Below are 18356 nucleotides of genomic sequence, written 5' to 3' on the forward strand. Positions count from 1 at the left end.
ATTTCGAGTCCATATGATTCTTCTTCAGAGTCATCCCTTCAAGCCTTTCAGTGTCTTGCCTGTTACCAAGTGTTCTGATTGTCCCAAAGTCGAAATTAGGTTGAAATCCCTGATGTGCTGTAATGAGAATCCTTTCAATGTCTCAGATCAGTTAATTTCACTGATAACATCAGAATCAATGTTCCAGCGTCATAAAGAAGGGAAAGGTGCCTTGATTGACACACACTAAGTCCAGATGTCAATTTCTCTCCTCTTACCCTGGAGAAATTAAGACCACAGATGCTAAAACTGATTTCCTTGACATATTCTGATTTTTCCTGACCATTGACTAAACCACTGAACCTTGGGGCTGTGACTGCTTCCTGGAAGAAAGTGTCCAGCTGACTCTCCCCCTCCCTGAAGCCCCTGATGTCTGCAGCTCAGACTCCAGCTCAATAACCCTGAGCCCAGGTTTCCTGAGCTGCAGACACTCACCACAGGTATGATGGTCCAGGATCACAATATTCTCCAGAAACTCCTACTTGCTGCAGTCCCGGCACAGCACCTGCCCTGCAAAGAACTTTAAACTCCAGTGATAGGAGTTATTAACTTCAGCCGAAATAAATAAAGCATGTGATTAACAGCAGCACCCAACCCCTGCAGTCACACATGAACCCGCTGGTGTCTCAACAAGTTGGATGGTCGATTGAATCCCTTCCCACATTCGGAGCAGGTGAATAGCCTCTCCCCACTGTGAGTGCGTTGGTGTGTCTGGAGATTGGATGACTGAGTGAATCGCTTCCCACACACGGAGCAGGTGAATATCCTTTCCCCAGTGTGAACTCGCTGATGTTGAATAAGGTGAGATGATTGTCTGAATCTCTTCTCACAGTGAGAGCAACTGAATGGTCTCTTGTCAGTGTGAACAAGCTGGTGTTTAATTAGATCAGGAGAGGTTTTAAAGCAATCTCCACAGTAAAAGCATTTAAAAGGCCTCTCGTCACTGTGAACTCTCTGGTGTGACCCCAGGCTGGATGACTTAGTGAATTCCTTTCCACACACAGAGCAGGTGAACGGTCTCTCCCCAGTGTGACTGCGTCGGTGAGTTTCCAGCTGGGATGGGAAACTGAATCCCTTCCCACAATCCCCACATTTCCACGGTTTCTCAATGGTGTGGGTGTCCATGTGTCTCTCCAGGTTGGAAGATCTGTTGCAAACTTGTCCACACACAGAACACATGGACAGTTTCTCCCCGCTGTGAATGGTGTGATGTTTTTTCAGGCTGTGTAACTGGTTAAAGCTCTTTCCACAGTCAGTGCATTAGAACACTGTTACTCGGGTGTGTGTGTGTCTCGGTGCTTTTCTGGTCACACTGATGTTTGTAATCTTTTCCCACAGACAGATTAGAGAAACATTTCTCCTTCCACATTCAAAGGCTGATGATATTCAGGTCCTGATGAATCGACTGACTCTGAGAGGACTTGATGTGATGTTTGTTTAGTTTCCTGTGCAAATCATCTCCTTCTAATATTCTGCAGAAAGAGTTGACAGTGTCAGTATCGCTATCAGTCCATGTTAGAAATTCAAAACAGACAATTCTAGTTTCTATGCAACTTTTCTCTCTCACTGTTCTTCCAAACATGTGATCTAAATCAAACTAAAAGAAGCCGCAAAAAGCAAAAAAAGCAATTGGAATTTTCACAATTAAACCACAATGTTAATTCCAGTGACTATGAGACACTCTGCACTCCGAGGTGCCCACTGTTTGTGAAAGGCATCAACCATATGGATGGACACTGCATCCTCTCTGGCCCTGGCCACCAGAGCACAGGCAAGACCATAGAAGACTGACCCGCAGCCAGAGGGTCCCACCCACCCTAGATCTACAAGTTGTAACCACGCTGAAGAGCAGCTCCAGGACAAGATCCTCTGATGTACCCAGTCCCCTCCACACTGGGCAGACAACGATTAGGTGCCTGGGTCTGAAGTGTGTCCAGACATTGAGGAGCAGACCTTCAGGTAATTATACAGGGGCTGCAACCTCTCACAATGAATATTTACAAGGCCCATGGACTCCTGTAGGTTGCAAACATCACCTGCAGCCTGGGAGTGGGTGAAGCTGTTTAAAAACGTGTCGCCCTGTTAACAGAAAATCCAGGGCACTGGGACCCAGTTGGGAACAGATTCCCCTTGCAGCCCCGCCCACTCCCTATTGTGTCACCAGGACGTCCGTGCATGCGCTCTGCTCCCCGCTCAACCAAAATGACGACCGTTAACTTGAGCTTGTTCGGAAAAAAGAACCGGGCTGCAAACGGGAGTATCTCAGGGTCTTATTCGAGGTTTGGAACCTTTACGATGTGTTTAGAAACCCTCCCCGTCCTCCCGCCGCTTCCATCGCTCCCTCCGTGTTTTCATTTCCTTACCAGTTTGAAGATAAGACAGACAAAAGTCTCGGCATCGCAATTACGGCGCATGCTCCAAACACTGGGCGGGACTGCACTTGCGCAGTGCTCTCCTGTGGTGGTGATAGGGGACATTCCCAACAGCGGGGGATGCTGGGTAAAGTCCTCGCCATCGGGTGGCCTAATTGATGAATCGTGAATCTTTTTTTGCAACGATGTGGGGATTGCGGCGAGTGTTGGGCAGTAAATAAAATTAGCAACAAAATTATACAGAAGTCCAAGTGCACAGAAACTCCATTATCCACCAAAAAGGGAATTGATGGTGAATTGCAAATCCCCCAAAGTTTTACTGAAACAGCAGCAATAACGCGGAATCCAATCCCTCCAGTCAAATGCGAAGTCAGCAGATGGGGTGACTGAGTGAATCCTTTCAGTGAGTAACTGTCAGGATTGTTGTCTCGTGGATATTCCTGGTAGTGTATTTTTAGTTATGCTGTCACACACCAATAACACAGAGAAACCTAGAAACAGGCTGCAGCTCCTTTTTTTTCATTCATCATAGGATGTGGGTGTCACTGGAAATGCAGGCATTTATTACCATCCTTAATTGCCCTTGAGAATGTGATGGTGACCTGCCTTCCCAAACCGCTGCAATTCAATTGAATTTTACTTTCTCTGAGCAGTTTTGATATGACCAAGTGGCTTATGCACCATTTCAAAGGGTCAAGCACATTGCTGTTGGTCTGGAGTCACCTGAAGACCAGATGAGGCTGGGATGGCAGATTTCCACTCCTCGAGGATGTCAGGGGACCAGTTGGACTTTTGTAACAATGCATTCGTTTCATAATCACTGATAACAGCTTTTATAGTGGATTTTTATTCCAGATTTATTGAATTAACTGAATTTAAAATCTCTAACTGTTGTGATGGGATTTGAACTCACATCTCCAGATCATTATTCCCTCTCAATTACTAATCCAGTAATGTAACCACTATGTCTGGGCATGTCATCAGAATGCTTGAATTCAGATTGACAAACAGGAGCTGTACTCAGAGTTACACCAGGGAGACCCTTCACATGGGGCCAAAGGAAACTTTTCAAAGACAATCTCAAGGCCTCCATGACATTCTGCTCTATCAACATAAACACTTGGAAAGCAGATTCCCAATTGCCTCCAAAATGGTGATTCATCATCCAAAAACGTTTCAATCAACAAGAGCAGCCACTGAGAGAGACAAAGAGAGAGGACAGCTGCTCGTGTCAACAATCCACCACCAACTCCACTGGCTGACAAGCCCCATGTCCTCACTGTTGGCAGAGCCTGCAAGGCTAAAATAGGGCTCATTAGTCATTTGTGAACCCACAGCTAACACTGACATCTCACTTCCACCCAGTCATCGACAAGAAAGAATCATCCCTGACACGAGGGATTATCAATGGATAACCACAATGTTATCTTCTTTATCTGCGGATCGAATGTTGGTTACACAATTGCAGCAGCAGTTAACAGCCTCCTGTGAACTCCTCCATGCGATATCTTAGTGCAGATTTTCAACAATTTATTTTGAGTGTGCTTATGTTAAATGAGTTAATACTGATTTTATAAACCAATTGTTAGGCCTCAGTTAGAGTGCTATATTCATTTCTGGGCATCACACTTTAAACAGGATTTCAAAGCCTTAGAGAAGGTGATTTACTAGAATGGTACCAAGGATAAGAGGCTTCAGTTATATGGAGAGACTGGAGAAACTGGGATTGTTTTCCTTGGAGCAAAGGGTCAAAAATGGAGGTGGTGGCATCGTGGTATTATCACTGGACTAGTAATCCAAAGACCCAGGGAAATGCTGTGGAGACTGGGTTCGAAACCCACCAAATCTCATGATGACCATGAAGTCCTTATCAAATGTCATAGAAACCCATCTGGTTCACTAATGTCCTTTAGAGAAGAAAATCTGCCATCCTCACCTGGTCTGGCCTGCATATGACTCCAGACCCACAGCAATATGGTTGACTCTTAAAATGCCCAGAACTGATACCACATGGACTGCAGCAGTCTGAAAGTAAAAAGATGCAATAGCAGTTTTCAAAATCATGAACGGCTTTGACAAACTAAAGAAACAGGAAGGGTCTCCAGTAGCAGAAAAATAGCTAATCAGAGGACACAGATTTCAGAACATCTTTTTTATGCTGTGTTTTTGTGATCTGGAATGCACTGTCTGAAATGGTGCTGCAAGCAGATTCAATAGCAACATTCTTGGGAGAATTGAATAAATACTTGAAGAGAAGAAATATCCAAGTCTAGGAGTAAAGAGCAGGGGAGTGGGACTAATTCGATAACTACACTAATGAGCTGATACAAACATGATGAGCTGAACACCTTCCTTTAGCCCCTGTACCATCTGAAGACAATGGCAGATGATGCTACCCAGAATGCTTCAGGTGGTAGAATATGGCCCATCAACAGGGATGCAACTCTCAGATTTTTCTCCCTTTCTTTTGTGAAGGTGCTGTGTGATGGTGGGGTTCAATCCCAGTCACTGTTTACCCTCCTGTACCCTGCCAAGTGGTAATTCTGAGCTTATGATCCTATACTGTGAGCTATAATAATGGTATTTTATTCAAGAAACAAGTTTTCAGACCGAAGGCTGAATTGCAGTGTGACTTACATGAAGAAATTCACATAGAGACTAAATAATAAAGTTAAAAACATGGAAATGTGACAATCAAATACCAGAAACAGGTTCCAATTGAAAACTGGCAGGGAAAATGTTTCCAATGATAATAATAAAGTCGGACACCAGAACTGAAATAAAAGGCAGGTTATTTTCTAATAATAACAGTGGAAGAGTATAAGTGTAACAATGACACACACGGTCTGATACAGTAAGAGTGCAAATGGGGCCCGAAGGAAGAACAGCAAAGGTTTGGCTAACTTTGAGTGTAACAAACACAGTGTTTGTTCCAATAATAAGAGTCAGGTTGCAGTGTGTTAGTGAATTCATCATTGGATCCAATGTGATGATAATACAGTCAGTATCTAGTGCACCAAAACCAAAGATTAGGTCTCATCTAGCAGTGCGAGCGAGTCATGGTCTATTAATATAATATGATATCAATGTGTTGCCTAATCCCTAATAACAGAGCCAAGGATCAATGCAATGTGAATGGGATGGGTTGAGTGTAATAACACAGACACGGTCTAGTGGAATATGAACTGACGTCAACATTGACTAATTGGTGGCACTCTCACCCCGAGTCAGAAGGATGTGGGTTCAAGCCCTCTCCAGGGACCCAACCACATCATCTAAACTGATGCGCCTGGTGTCATTATAAATGGGAGTCTCTGTTCTTTTGCTGGCTATTTTCTTAGACTCAGAAGGAGTGAAGTGAATGACAGACGGGACAATTCTGGGCAGTTGCTCCATCCAGCAAGGCAGGGATTTCTGGGACATGATTGCAGGTTTGAGGTGTCTGCCCACTCATTAAAATACAACCTCTTCCTCTTTGGGTTTGTGAAGGGAGTTATGACTGCAGCACGCGAGGCCGACTAGAGTCTGGTGTAAAAATAATCACAAAGGCCAATTCCAGTTCTTAATAACAGAGGTGGCTTTAACTACAGGTAATCTTACATTAAGGGAGACAAGAGGCCGAGTAAAGATTCGATTGTAATAGGAGGACAAGGTGTAAGGAAGCAATGATATTTGGGTGTCTGTGTTATGGTGAGTGTCACAGGGAGGTGTGTAATAAAATAGGAGTGGAAATATCATGACAGAGACACGTGTGACTGACTCCACCTGACTGAGAGCTGTTATACCCAAGGGGAGGGCAATGACGACATGGGGAACTCCAGAGATTTCTGGTATCTGAGGTGACAATGGTGCATCTGTTAGAGGAACTGAAAAGCATCGGTTCCTTCTCACCCTTGCCTGCAGTTCCCGAGTTACACAGACACACAGGAAACAGATCTGACAGCTCGTAGAAACTAATGTTATAAATCTTCTGTTTGAGACACATTATGATTGAAAAGATCAAATGTTAAAACCTCAGGAGAGGAAAATTCAGAATGTCACAAAGATGAGTGAACCATCCAATTAGTCCCATTCACTATAACTCTGCCAATTATTCCCTCTTCAAGTGCTGATCCAATTCACTTTGAAAGTTGCTATTATATCTGCTTCCAACCCCCTGTCAGTATGTGCATTCCAGGTCACATCAAATCACTGCATAAAAATGTTCTCTTTATCACTCGCTCTGGTTCTGTTGTCAAATATCTTAAATCTCTGAGTCCTCTGGTTACAAACCCTCCTGCTCCTGGAAACAGTTTCTCCCTATCAACACTATCACAAATCCTTCCTCATTTTGAACACCTCCATTAAATTTCCCCCTAAACCTTTCTGATCTAAGAAGGACAACCCCTGTTTTTCCTGCTCAAAAGAAGAGTGATGTTGGACTGGAAACCTTAAATCTGTTTCTCTGTCCAGAAACAGACCTACTGAATTTTTCCAGCATTTTCTGCCTTTCACCATTTTTCCTTCTTTAATCAATCAAAAACCCTTCATGATATTGAACATCTCAATTAAACAGGAACACACTGACATCGAGAGAGATATAGGGGAAAGGAGAGACAAAAACTGAGAGAAAAACTGAGACACTTAGAAAAACAGAAAGATGAGGTGGTGAGAGATAAAGCTGAGAAATAGAGGAAGCAAGGAATACAGAATGTGAGAGAATGATATAAAATGGAAAGGAGCAGGCTTTCAGTCCCTGGCTATGGAGAGCAGAGGGAACTCTGTGACTGATCCACAGACACGGCCACATATGTCCGGGAATGGAGACTCTGAACAGAAACAACAGGCTTATTTGTAAATGTCACCGCAATGTGATCTGTGTGACTCTGCCCTGACTCTGTGGCCAGATATAGGCTGTCTTGACAGATGTTCTCAGCCGACTGTAGCCCCTGGATTTATTTTCTGCTCAGAAGTGAGATGTGTGGTTAGGAACCAGCAGCAGAGAAACAGGAAGTTGTGTTTCCTGAGAATGAAACAGCAGGTGTTAGTTTCATGTTATCTCCGAGAACAGTCTTCCTGCCTGTGAGGGTGAACTCACTCTGACAGCATCAAAAAGAACCACACAGATTGCTGCCAGTCTCAGCATTACATTCACCTCCATTCCCAATTTAAAGATTTAAACATATGAGCTTATTTGGGGTTTAAACATATTCACTGAAGGGGGAAATGAGCTGATGGTTATCCTTGGGAGAAATAAGGGGAAATTATATAAAATAAATAATTTTGCCCAAAAACAGTTATCAGAAAATAGGAGAGTTAAAGTGAATCGAAGCCTGTCTGAGAGTGAGAGAGAGAAACAGAGAGGGGAATGACTCTCTGTACATTGAGCGTTGCCTCAGACAGAGAAGAGAGGCTAAACGAGGTTAAGTGTGTTAGATTCTTTCTCAGAGAGAGAGAAAAAAATTAAGTGAGTTTAGGCGCTCTCTGAAACAGAGAGATTATGTGACTTAGTGTCTGAGAGAGAGAGGAGAGAGGTTAAGTGAAATAAAAGCAAAATATTGTGGATGCTGAAAATCTGAAATAAAAACAGAAAATGTTGGAAAAACTCAGCAGGTCTAACAGCATCTGTGGAGAGGGAAGCAGAATTAACGTTTCGAGTCCGTATGACTGTAGACGACCATACACTCTGAAGAAGAGTCATACGGACTCGAGAGGTGAAGTGAGTTTGGGGACAGATGTGCTCATTTTAGTAATTGAATGGTCAGTGTGAGATTGTTTTCTAAACAGCAGCACCCCAGAGAATGGGTTCCAGATAATTGTCAGTGCTATTAAAAGATTTGCAAAGATATTACATTTGGAATAAATGGAAATAAAGGACTAAAATACTTGCTGGGAATAATTACTTCAGGAAATACATTGCAAACATGAAGAATGATGCATTCCCAATCAGATACATAGACACAAGAACAAAGAAGATAAGTACAGCACAGGAACAGGCCCTTCGGCCCTCCAAGCCTGCGCCGATCATATTGCCTGTCAAACTAAAACATTTTGCACTTCCGGGGTCCGTATCCCTCTATTCCCATCCTATTCATGTATTTGTCAAGCTGCCTCTTAAACACCATTATTTTACCTGCTTCCACCACCTCCTCTGGCAGCGAATTCCAGACACTCACTACCCTCTGCGTAAAAAACTTGCCCTGCACATCTCCTTTATAGTTTTCTCCTCTCACCTTAAATCTATGCCCCTAGTAATTGACTCTTCCACCCTGGGAAAAAGCTTCTGACTATCTACTCTGTCCATGCCATTCATAATTTTGTAAACTTCTATCAAGTCGCCCCTCCATCTCCGTCGCTCTAGTGAGAACAATCTGAGTTTCTCCAACCTCTCCTCATAGCTAATAACCTCTAGAGCAGGCAGCATCCTGGTAAACTGCCAAGTGTGGCCTAACCAAGGTTCTACACAGCTGCAGCATGACTTCCCAGCTTTTATACTCAATACCCCTGCTGATGAAGGCAAGCATGCCATGTGCCTTCCTAACTACCTTATCCACCTGCGTTGCCACTTTCAGTGACCTGTGGACCTGTACACCAAGATCACTCTGCCCGTCGATGCACTTAACTGCCATTTACTGTATAATTCCTATCTGTATTAGACCTTCCAAAATGCATTACCTCGCATTTGTCCGGATATAACTCCATCTGCCATTTCTCCGCCCAAGTCTCCAACCGATCTATATCCCGTTGTATCCTTTGACAATCCTCTTCACTATCTGCAACTCCTCCAACCTTAGTGTTGTCTGCAAACTTACTAATTAGCCCAGTTACATTTTCCTCCAAATCATTTACGTATACTACAAACAGCAAAGGTCCCAGCACTGATCGCTGTGGAACTCCACTCGTCACAGCTCTCCATTCAGAAAAGCATCCTTCCACTGCTACCCTTGAGTGTGTGCGCGCAAACACTCACACACACCATTTTGTGTTGAGCTGGTTTCAGTTGTGCCTGTTAACCAGAAGATAGATTTTTAATTGGATACCATTAGTATCCTGCAGCAGTCCATTCGACTGAGGAGACAGTTCTAGATTCTGTCTGACACCATCAGTAGGTCAGGGGGAAGCTAAATAGAAAATCCTGCAGGAAAAATAATCCTTAACATTAAAAATCAATCTGAGCAATTGACTCAATACTACACCAGTGTGAATTAGTAAACTTTAACACAACAGAGTTTGTCACTAAGTAGTGTAAAGTACAGTGCACTAATGCTCACCTTTAGTCTTGCCCCTCTATCCCAATCTCTGGGAGATTGTTACTAGATTCACCCCATCCTTTCGACACAAATATTACCCACATAACACTGGAGTCATTAGAAATTGATGTGTGCTTCCCACACACTGTCCTTTTAAATATACTTCACTCCTACCAGCCTTTAATGATCAAAAACATAACAGGGTTAATAGCTGCTAATAGCTGTCAATGAGATTAAATTTATGCTTGAAATGATTAAATCTTCACATGCAAAATATATTTTGTTTTATTCTTCGATGGGACGTGGGTGTCACTGGCAAGGCCAACATTTGTTGCCCAACCTTAACTGTCCTTGAACAGAGTGGCTTCCTCGGTTATTTCAGAGGGCAGTTAAGAGTTAACCACATTGCTGTGGGTCTGGCCTCACATGTGGGCCGGACCAGGTGAGGATGGCAAATTTCCTTCCATAAAGGACATTAGTGAAGCAGATAGGTTTTTACAACAAGTAATGATAATTTCATGGACACTATCACTGAGACCAGCTCTCAATTGCAAATTTTGAATATCATCATGAGGTTAGAAGCCTGGTCAATATGCTCAGGTTCTGAAGGTGAAATCCACAATTTAGAGATCCTGAAATCAGTGTTGTCACTGTAACCAAGCTGCTACTAAAATGTTTAAGGAGCTAAGGTGACATTTTACATCAACAGTTTGACCATAACATTGGTTAATACCGTTACTGTTAAACTTCCAGATAATAAAATCACAAACAGCAACTTCAAACGGAAGGAGCAGAATAAACGAGATGGAGAGAAACACGAGAGCCCACAGGCGAGTACCACATAGAGCAGGTTCACACACCTGGGGACAGGGTGGGTTGGCGCACCCATGGACGGGGCGGGCTTGTGGGTCTGGGGGTGGGGTGGCTTGGCGCGGGGTGGCGCGCCCAGGGACAGGGCGGGTTCATACACCCAAGGCTCTGAATGATCAGAATAATGAAACCGCCCAGAAAACTACCAATAGGAATCTTCAGCTGAACACATCACTCATTCTTAAAGGGAGAGAAGGGGTCCTGACACTGTGAAGTTAAAGGGGCAGACACAGCTTCAGCCTTCTCTCTGTTACCTTTCTGATAGTTAAAGACTGGTAGGAGTGAGGTATATTTAAAAGGACAGTGTGTGGGAAGCACACAACAATAAAACTGAGAATTCTTGGACATACGCTGCAGGTCATTCTTTATCTGGGAATCAAACTGTTGTATTATTGTCCCAGCAGTTAACAGCCTCCTGTGAACTCCTCCAGCTTCTAGTTTAATGCAGATTTTAACCCAATAAATTTCAGCATGTTTCGATTCAGCGACTCGGGACCGACACACAAACACGTTGAAACATTTTAGACTTATTAAGAACCATTTTCCATCTGGAAACTTAAACCTGCTGTTTCACTTTCAGTCAGGAACATATCACAATTTTACACCAACCTTTGATTTGGCAGCACGTTTCCAGCATTCACCGTTGTTCTTCCTGACTCTAAACCCAGTTGTAAAAGAGCCTTCTGTTCTGTGTCAAGGAGCTCTGAACCATGGAAGAGAACAGCTGAGACACATTTCTTACACACCTCAGGATTCACCCACATTGGGATTGTGCCGTCAGTGAAGAAAGATGAGAAAGACCAAAGTGTTGATTGGGGGTCCCTCAGCGTGAACCTGATGGACTGTGTCCAGGCTGAAGTTCTGTTCCTACCGTAAGATCCTCCTCCAGATTGTCCTTTCTGTCTCCAGCCAGGCGATGTTAAACACTCAGGTGGGGAAAAACAAAAATCTACAAACAAAGCTGATTTATTTCACATTTATTCAGAATATTGAACCTCATCAACAGGTCAGGACAGTCAGAATGAACATGGTTCAGTCCTGGTATGATTAACAGCATCAACAGGAGTAGAATCCAAACCTTGCAGTCGCTTGTGAACCCACTGGTGTGTTCGTAGGTGTGATGACTGAGTGAATGCCTTTCCACAGGCATTACAGGTGAACGGCCTCTCCCCACTGTGAACTCGCTGGTGTGTCAGCAGGTTGGATAACTGAGTGAATCCCTTCCCACACACAGAGCAGGTGAACGGCCTCTCTCCAGTGTGCACTCGCTGGTGATTCAATAGGTTGGATGACCGAGTGAATCCCTTCCCACATACGGAGCAAGTGAATGGTCTCTCCTCAGTGTGAATCTGCTGATGTGTCAGAAGGTTAGATGAACGGGTGAATCCCTTCCCACAGTCAGAGCAGGTGAACGGTCTATCCCCCGTGTGAAGTTGCTGGTGTATCAGAAGGTTGGACGAATTAATGAATCCCTTCCCACAGTCAGAGCAGGTGAACGGTCTCTCCCCAGTGTGAATTCGCTGGTGATTCAGTAGGGCAGACGGACGGCTGAATCCCTTCCCACAGTTGGTACAGGTGAATGGCCTCTCTCCAGTGTGAGTATATTGATGTGTTAGCAGATCCTTTTTGCTTTTAAAGCTCTTGTCACAGTCAGAACAATTAAAAAATTTGTTATCAGAGTGAACAAGTTGATGTGTCAGAAGATGGGATGACTGAATGAATCCCTTCCCACACACGGAGCAGGTGAACGGCCTCTCCCCAGTGTGAATACGTTGATGTATCAGCAGATCTTTTCTGCATTTAAAACTCTTCTCACAGTTAGAACATGTAAACGGTCTCTTATCAGTGTGAACAAGTTGGTGTGTCACAATGTGGGATGACCGAGTGAAGTCCTTCCCACACACAGGGCAGGTGAATGGCCTCTCCTCAGTGTGAACTCGCTGGTGTGTCCGAAGGTTGTACAAATGGGTGAATCCCTTCCCACAGATGGAGCAGGTGAACGGTCACTCCCCAGTATGACTGCACCGATGAACTTCTAGTTGGGATGGGAAATTGAATCCCTTCCCACAGTCCATACATTTCCATGGTTTCTCCATGGTGTGGGGGTCCTTGTCTCTCTCCAGGTTGGACGATTAGTTGAAGCCTTGTCCACAACACATGTACAATTTCTCCCCACTGTGAATGGTGTGATATTTTTTGCAGACTGTGTAACTGCTTAAAGTTTTTTCCAAAGTCAGTTCACTGGAACACTCTCACTCGGGTGTGTGTGTGTGTTGAGGCTTTTCCAGTCACACCGATGTTTGAAATCCTTTCCCAAAGACAGAATAGACAAATATTTCTCCTTCCACATTCAAAAGTTGATGATATTCAGGTCCTGATGAATTCAGTGCCTCTGACAGATCTTGATGTGATGTTTGCTTTGCGTTTTCTGTCTGCCAGTCATCCCCGTTTAATACCCTGTAAAGCGAGTTTACAAAAGTCATCACTTTAAATCCTGGACAGAAATTCTGAACAGACAATTCTAGTTTCTATGGAACATCCTTTTTTCTCTTGTTCCCCCAAAGCTGTAAATCCCCGTCCCACACACTCTCCCTCCGCCCTGGGCTGAAATCCAAACCCATCTCACCATCTCCACCATTTCTTTCCTCCACTCCCAGTTTTCTCCCTCCCTCTCCTCTGCCTGGGTTCAGTTCTCCAGCTCCTGAGTCCTTGATTCAGGGTCTCAGGCGGGACCCCAGCTGCCGTCGGGCGGGACACAGGAGGGGGGACCCCCCCGAGTGGGTCTTACCCGGACCCTGAGTCCGTCCCCCCAGTTTCTGAGCCCCCGGGCGGCCCGCGGTCTCCCCGCAGTTACTGAATCTCCCGCTCCGGAGCCTCTTCCCCTGAACCCGGCTCTGTTACCGGGAAGAAGTCCCGGAGCTGCAAACACGGGACATGGAGGCCATGATCCGGGATTGCGGCCTACACCGGGTGTTTCTGAAGCCTCTCCCACGACCCGCCGGCTCGATTCACCCGCCGCCTCCAGTCAGTTTCTGTCTCCCTGCGGCTCCGACACCAGCCCGACCGACCTGACCCAACACCCGCACTGCGCATGCTCCAGTCAGAACGGCACTGCGCCTGCGCAACAATCACCTGTTGTGCAGATAGGGCACATTCTGCCTCTCCGTGAATGCTGGGTAACCCGCACCGCCATTGACAACCTGTTTCATCGAATACAACATCATCTTTTGTGGTCCGATTACGATTTGAACCCTGGATATAAAATGGTTAAGTCAGTTGACACAGCATCTATGGTTCTATACTGGATTTGATTAACAGCAGGAAAAAACCCTCAATGTCAAATGTGAACTCACTGGATTCTTAGCAGGCGGTGTGAACGAATGTGTCTTTTCTCGCAAACAGAACATTTAAACAGCTCCTCATCACAAATTGATTGTATATCAATTGCTTTGAACTTTTAAAGCTGAAGTGTTAACTAGTGGAAATACTGAATAGATCCCTCTGCGCATATAAAGTATCTGAATGGTCTCCCTCTGACGTGACTGTGTTCTTGTGTCAGTAAATGGGATGACCAAGTGAATACCTGTCTACATACAGCTGGTGGACGGTGTTTTTGTGGTGTGATTGTACCGATGAGTTCCCAGCTCAGACATGCTTCGCAAACTCTTAATATAACGATTTCCATATTCTTACATTCCCCTGGTCAAAGAAAAGCAAAAATACTGTGGATGCTGAAAATATGCAATAAAAATAGAAAATATTGGAAATACTCTGATATTGAGCAACTTCCAGATCAGAATTGACTTGATATGATGTGTTGCAGCCGTAGCATTTGGAAATTGGTAGGCACGAATGTGATCCACAGCAACCACAGCTGCAGTAAGTGCAGTTCATGGAACTTCAGTTCAGAGTTGTTAAGCTGGAGCCTGAACTTTGGACAATGGGGAGAAAGTTGCCTGGACAATTTGATTCAGCAAGCAGCCACTCGCCTTAAGTTACATAATATCAGATTTAGTCTGTGGTCAGGCGTGGGAGGGTGTGACTACTGGTGATACAGGTATGGGTATCAAGAAGGTAGCAACGGAAGCGCATTAGCCTTTGCACTTGTCCAATAAATTCAAAGTTCTTGGAGCCATGAGGACAGCAGCTTGATGTATGAGCAAAGTGACCATGGTACCGAGTTACAGGGGACCATTCAAGTTGGGGGTGGGGGGTGGCGGGGAGAACAAAATGTAGGAATAGTCGGGGACAGTAGCCAAGTGTGTGAGTCCCGAAAGCTGTGCAGCCTGCTCAGTAATGGATTTAAGGACATCACCTTGGGCTGGAGAATAACGTGGAGAGGGAGGAAGAGGGCCCAGTTATCGTGGTTCATGTAGGTACCAGCTACATATGTATTATCGTGTAAGAGGTTCTGCTCAGGGAGCATGAGCAGCTAGGGCCTAAATTAAAAAGCAAAAACAAAAGTAATAACCTCTAGATTACTCACTCATACATCAGTAAATTGGCATAGAGTAGACAAGATCAAAATGTTGAATGTGTGGTTCAACATCTGGTGTCACAAGGGTCATTTGGAAGAACTCCTTCAGACTTTTATAAAACTGGATTGCCTGGGCGGTTATGTTATTAGGCTAGCAATCCAGAGGCCTGGATGTGTGTTTGGATCTTTAAATGGCATGAGGGAATTTAAATTCAGTTCATTAAATAAATCTGGAATTGAAAGCTAGTCTCAGTGACAGTGACCATGAGACTATCTGATTGTTGTAAAAACCCATCTGGGTCACTAATGTCCTTTAGGGAAGGAAATCTGCCAACCTTACCTGGTCTGGCCCACGTGTGACTCCAGGCCCCAACAATATGGTTGACTCCTAACTGCCCTCTGAAATGGCCTAGCAAGCCTCTCAGTTATACTCAAGGCAGCAGCTCGCCACCACTTTCTCAAGGAGCAATTTAGGGAAGGGCATTAAATCCTAACTTTGCCAGCGGTGCCCAAGTCCCTTGAATGAGAATAAAAGCTTGGAGGCGATCAATCTCTCATCAGATATTCAACTAGGGAAGACTGCATTATACTACTGAAACTGGGGCAGGTCTTGGGGAATAGCAGAAATATATATATTCTGCTATATCCGGCACTGTATCAGTCTCGGGAGTATCGGAATAGTTTCACAATGCATTCTCTAAATTTGCCTCTGACGCCAAATTGGCAGGGGGTGCTGGGGGAAAGAGTGAGGAGGTCTGCAACAAATTACAGGAGGACAGCAACAAACTTGCAGGATGGGAAAATAATTGGCAAATAAAGTTCAGCACAGATAAATGTGAGGTAATTCATTTCAGTGGGAAGAACAGAGAGGTCACGAATTACTTGGAAGATGGTAGTCTAGGTGTAGTAGAGGAACAAAGGGGTCTCGGTTACGAATACGTCAATCATTGAAAACCGTGCCACAGGTTAGCGAAGCCGTAGAAATAAGCAAACAAACACCAGGCTTTATCTCTAGAGGGCTAGAATTGAAAAGTAGGGAAGTTCTGCTCAACCAGCACCAAACCGAGATTAGACCAGACTTACGGTACTGTGTGCAGAACTGTTCACCATATTATAAAAAGGATACAGGGGCACTGGAGAGGGCGCAGGGAAGATTTACAAGGGTGATCCCAGAAATGCGTGGGTATATATATCAGGCAGGGGTTGGCAGGCTGGGTCTCTTTTGGAAAAATTGGAAGGCTGAGGGGTGACCTAGTAGAAGTCTTTAAAATGATGAAAGGTTTCGATAAGAGTGGATACAGAGAGAACGTTTCCTCTTGTGGGGAAGTGCAGAACCAGAGGCTGTCAATATAAGACAGTCACCAAGAAATCCAATGGGAAATTCAGGAGAAACTCCTTTACCCAGAGAGTGGGAGAGAATGTGGAACTCATTCCCACAGGGAGTGGTTGAGGTGAATAGTGTAGATGTATTTAAGGGGGAAGCTGGATGAACACATGAGGGAGAACGGAATAGAGGGGTTACAATGAGAGATTTGGATGAGGAATATCGGAGGAGGTTCGAGTCGAGCATAAACAGCAGCATGGGCTGGTTGGGCCGACTGGTCTGTTTCTGTGCTGTATAATCCTGTGTAGTTTCCGATCAGTGTCTCAGTTCCTTCTGCTAACATCCTTCATGCCAAAAGCCAACAGATTTGTAAGAGTAGGCAGAGATTTAAACAGTAGTGAATAAATGTGGGGCTCATGAAATAATTCAGGAGCCACCTGCGAGCTTTCCTCATCACCGTCACATACACGGGTGGGCAGTTTAAACCCACAACACTACACCAGCACTCTACTCGCGGTCTCAAATTTCTAGAACACAGCCAGGACAGTTTTTCTAGAACAGTATATTTTCAAACTGGCTCGGGAACAGGCCAGGCGAGAGTTAGAGAGGAGGGACAACCGGGGCGTTGGGGGTGGGGGGGTGTTTGTTAATCATCCAACAGTCAATGACTGCATTGCAAAGGGTGACCACAATACCACTGAATTTGAGCTCCGGTTTGGGAGGGAGTCAGCGGCTGTATTTTGGTTGAGAGAATGATGAAAGTCAATATAAGTTACAATGGTACGATTTTTAAACGGGGGATTCCCTTCCTATTTACTTCCTAAATAATGAATTATTTCATGAGCCCCGTTTTTATTCACTGTTTAAAGGTCTGCCTGCTATTACAAATCTGTCGGTTTTTCGCATGAGGGGTGTTAGCAGAAGGAACTGGGGCACTTGTCGGAAACCACACAGGATATAGGGCACAGAAACAGGCCATTCGGCAGCACAGGGAGAGGCCATTCAGCTCCTCGGGCCTGCCCCCCTCCCCCATTCCCCATTCATTAGGATGGCGGCTGATCTTCTGCCTCGACTCCACCTTCCTGCCCTATCCCTTCGCGCCCAAAATCCTATCAGTCTCAGACTTGAATAGACTTAGTGACGGAGCATCCACAGCTCTCGGGGAGGGGTGGGGGGGGGGTTAGAATTCCAAAGATTCACAACCCTCCGAGTGAAGGAATTTCCCCTCATCTCAGTCCAAAATCGACGACCCCTCACCCTGAGAATGTGACGCTCCCGCCGCCCCCCATTCTAGACTTTACAGCCGCAGGAGGGAAACAGTCTGTCGGCACCGACCCCGTCAAACCCTCGAAGAATGTTCAAAGTTTCAATCAGATCACCTCCCATTCTTCCAAACTCCAGCGGTAACAGGCTCCCCTACTTCAATCTCACCTCGTAGGTCCGCCCTCTCGTAGGGATTCACGGAATGAGTAAGGAGGCCATTCTGCGCTTCACCCCCATGCCAGCATCCCAGGGATCAGTCTCTTGAACCCTCACTGCATCCCCACCAAAGGCAAGTCTCCTTAGCTAAGGAGACTGAAACTTGTGCACATGTGCTCCAGGCGTGGTCTCGCCAAGGCCTTGTATAATGGGGGCAAAACTTCCTTACTCTTAAAACAGCACCTCCCTCGCAAGGGGAGAGCCGACATGCCATTCGCCGCCCTTTATTGCTTGCTGCCGCCAGCGGGGCAGCTTGCAGCGTTTCGGGTGTGGGGCACCCAAATCCTCCCACGCGTCAACATTGGCCAGGGCTCGGCAAGGTGGCTGAAGGGTGCAACGCCAAAGCAATTCGCTCCGGGGCGTCGCCCTGGCTCCGTTTGAGCGAGGGGCACTCGGCGAATCCCAAGTGAAATTGGCGCCGTTCTCCCTTTTGCCCACATGCAATGATGATGGTGTGATGATGATAATGATGGTGTGTGTGTGCACGTAATTCCTGCCATTTCGTCTTACCTGGACCTTTGGTGCTCTGAGACCCTTTACTGCCTTATTTCAACTCTTCAGCCTGC

The 18356-nt window shown here is 45.3% G+C and overlaps 1 protein-coding gene across 1 annotated transcript in view; it reads right to left on the reverse strand.

The window, feature by feature from the left end:
- The window catches only part of LOC144674100 (uncharacterized), a 117629-nt gene that overhangs the window by 38789 nt on the left and 60484 nt on the right, over positions 1-18356 (reverse strand). Inside the window, exon 3 of the mRNA XM_078535611.1 lies at positions 11759-12132. Within this exon, the coding sequence (XP_078391737.1) occupies positions 11759-12132 (374 nt within the window). The remainder of the gene's footprint in view (positions 1-11758; positions 12133-18356) is intronic.

The sequence above is a fragment of the Cetorhinus maximus genome, unplaced genomic scaffold (genome assembly GCF_964194155.1).
Source record: "Cetorhinus maximus unplaced genomic scaffold, sCetMax3.hap1.1 HAP1_SCAFFOLD_554, whole genome shotgun sequence".
Lineage (NCBI taxonomy): Eukaryota > Metazoa > Chordata > Chondrichthyes > Lamniformes > Cetorhinidae > Cetorhinus > Cetorhinus maximus.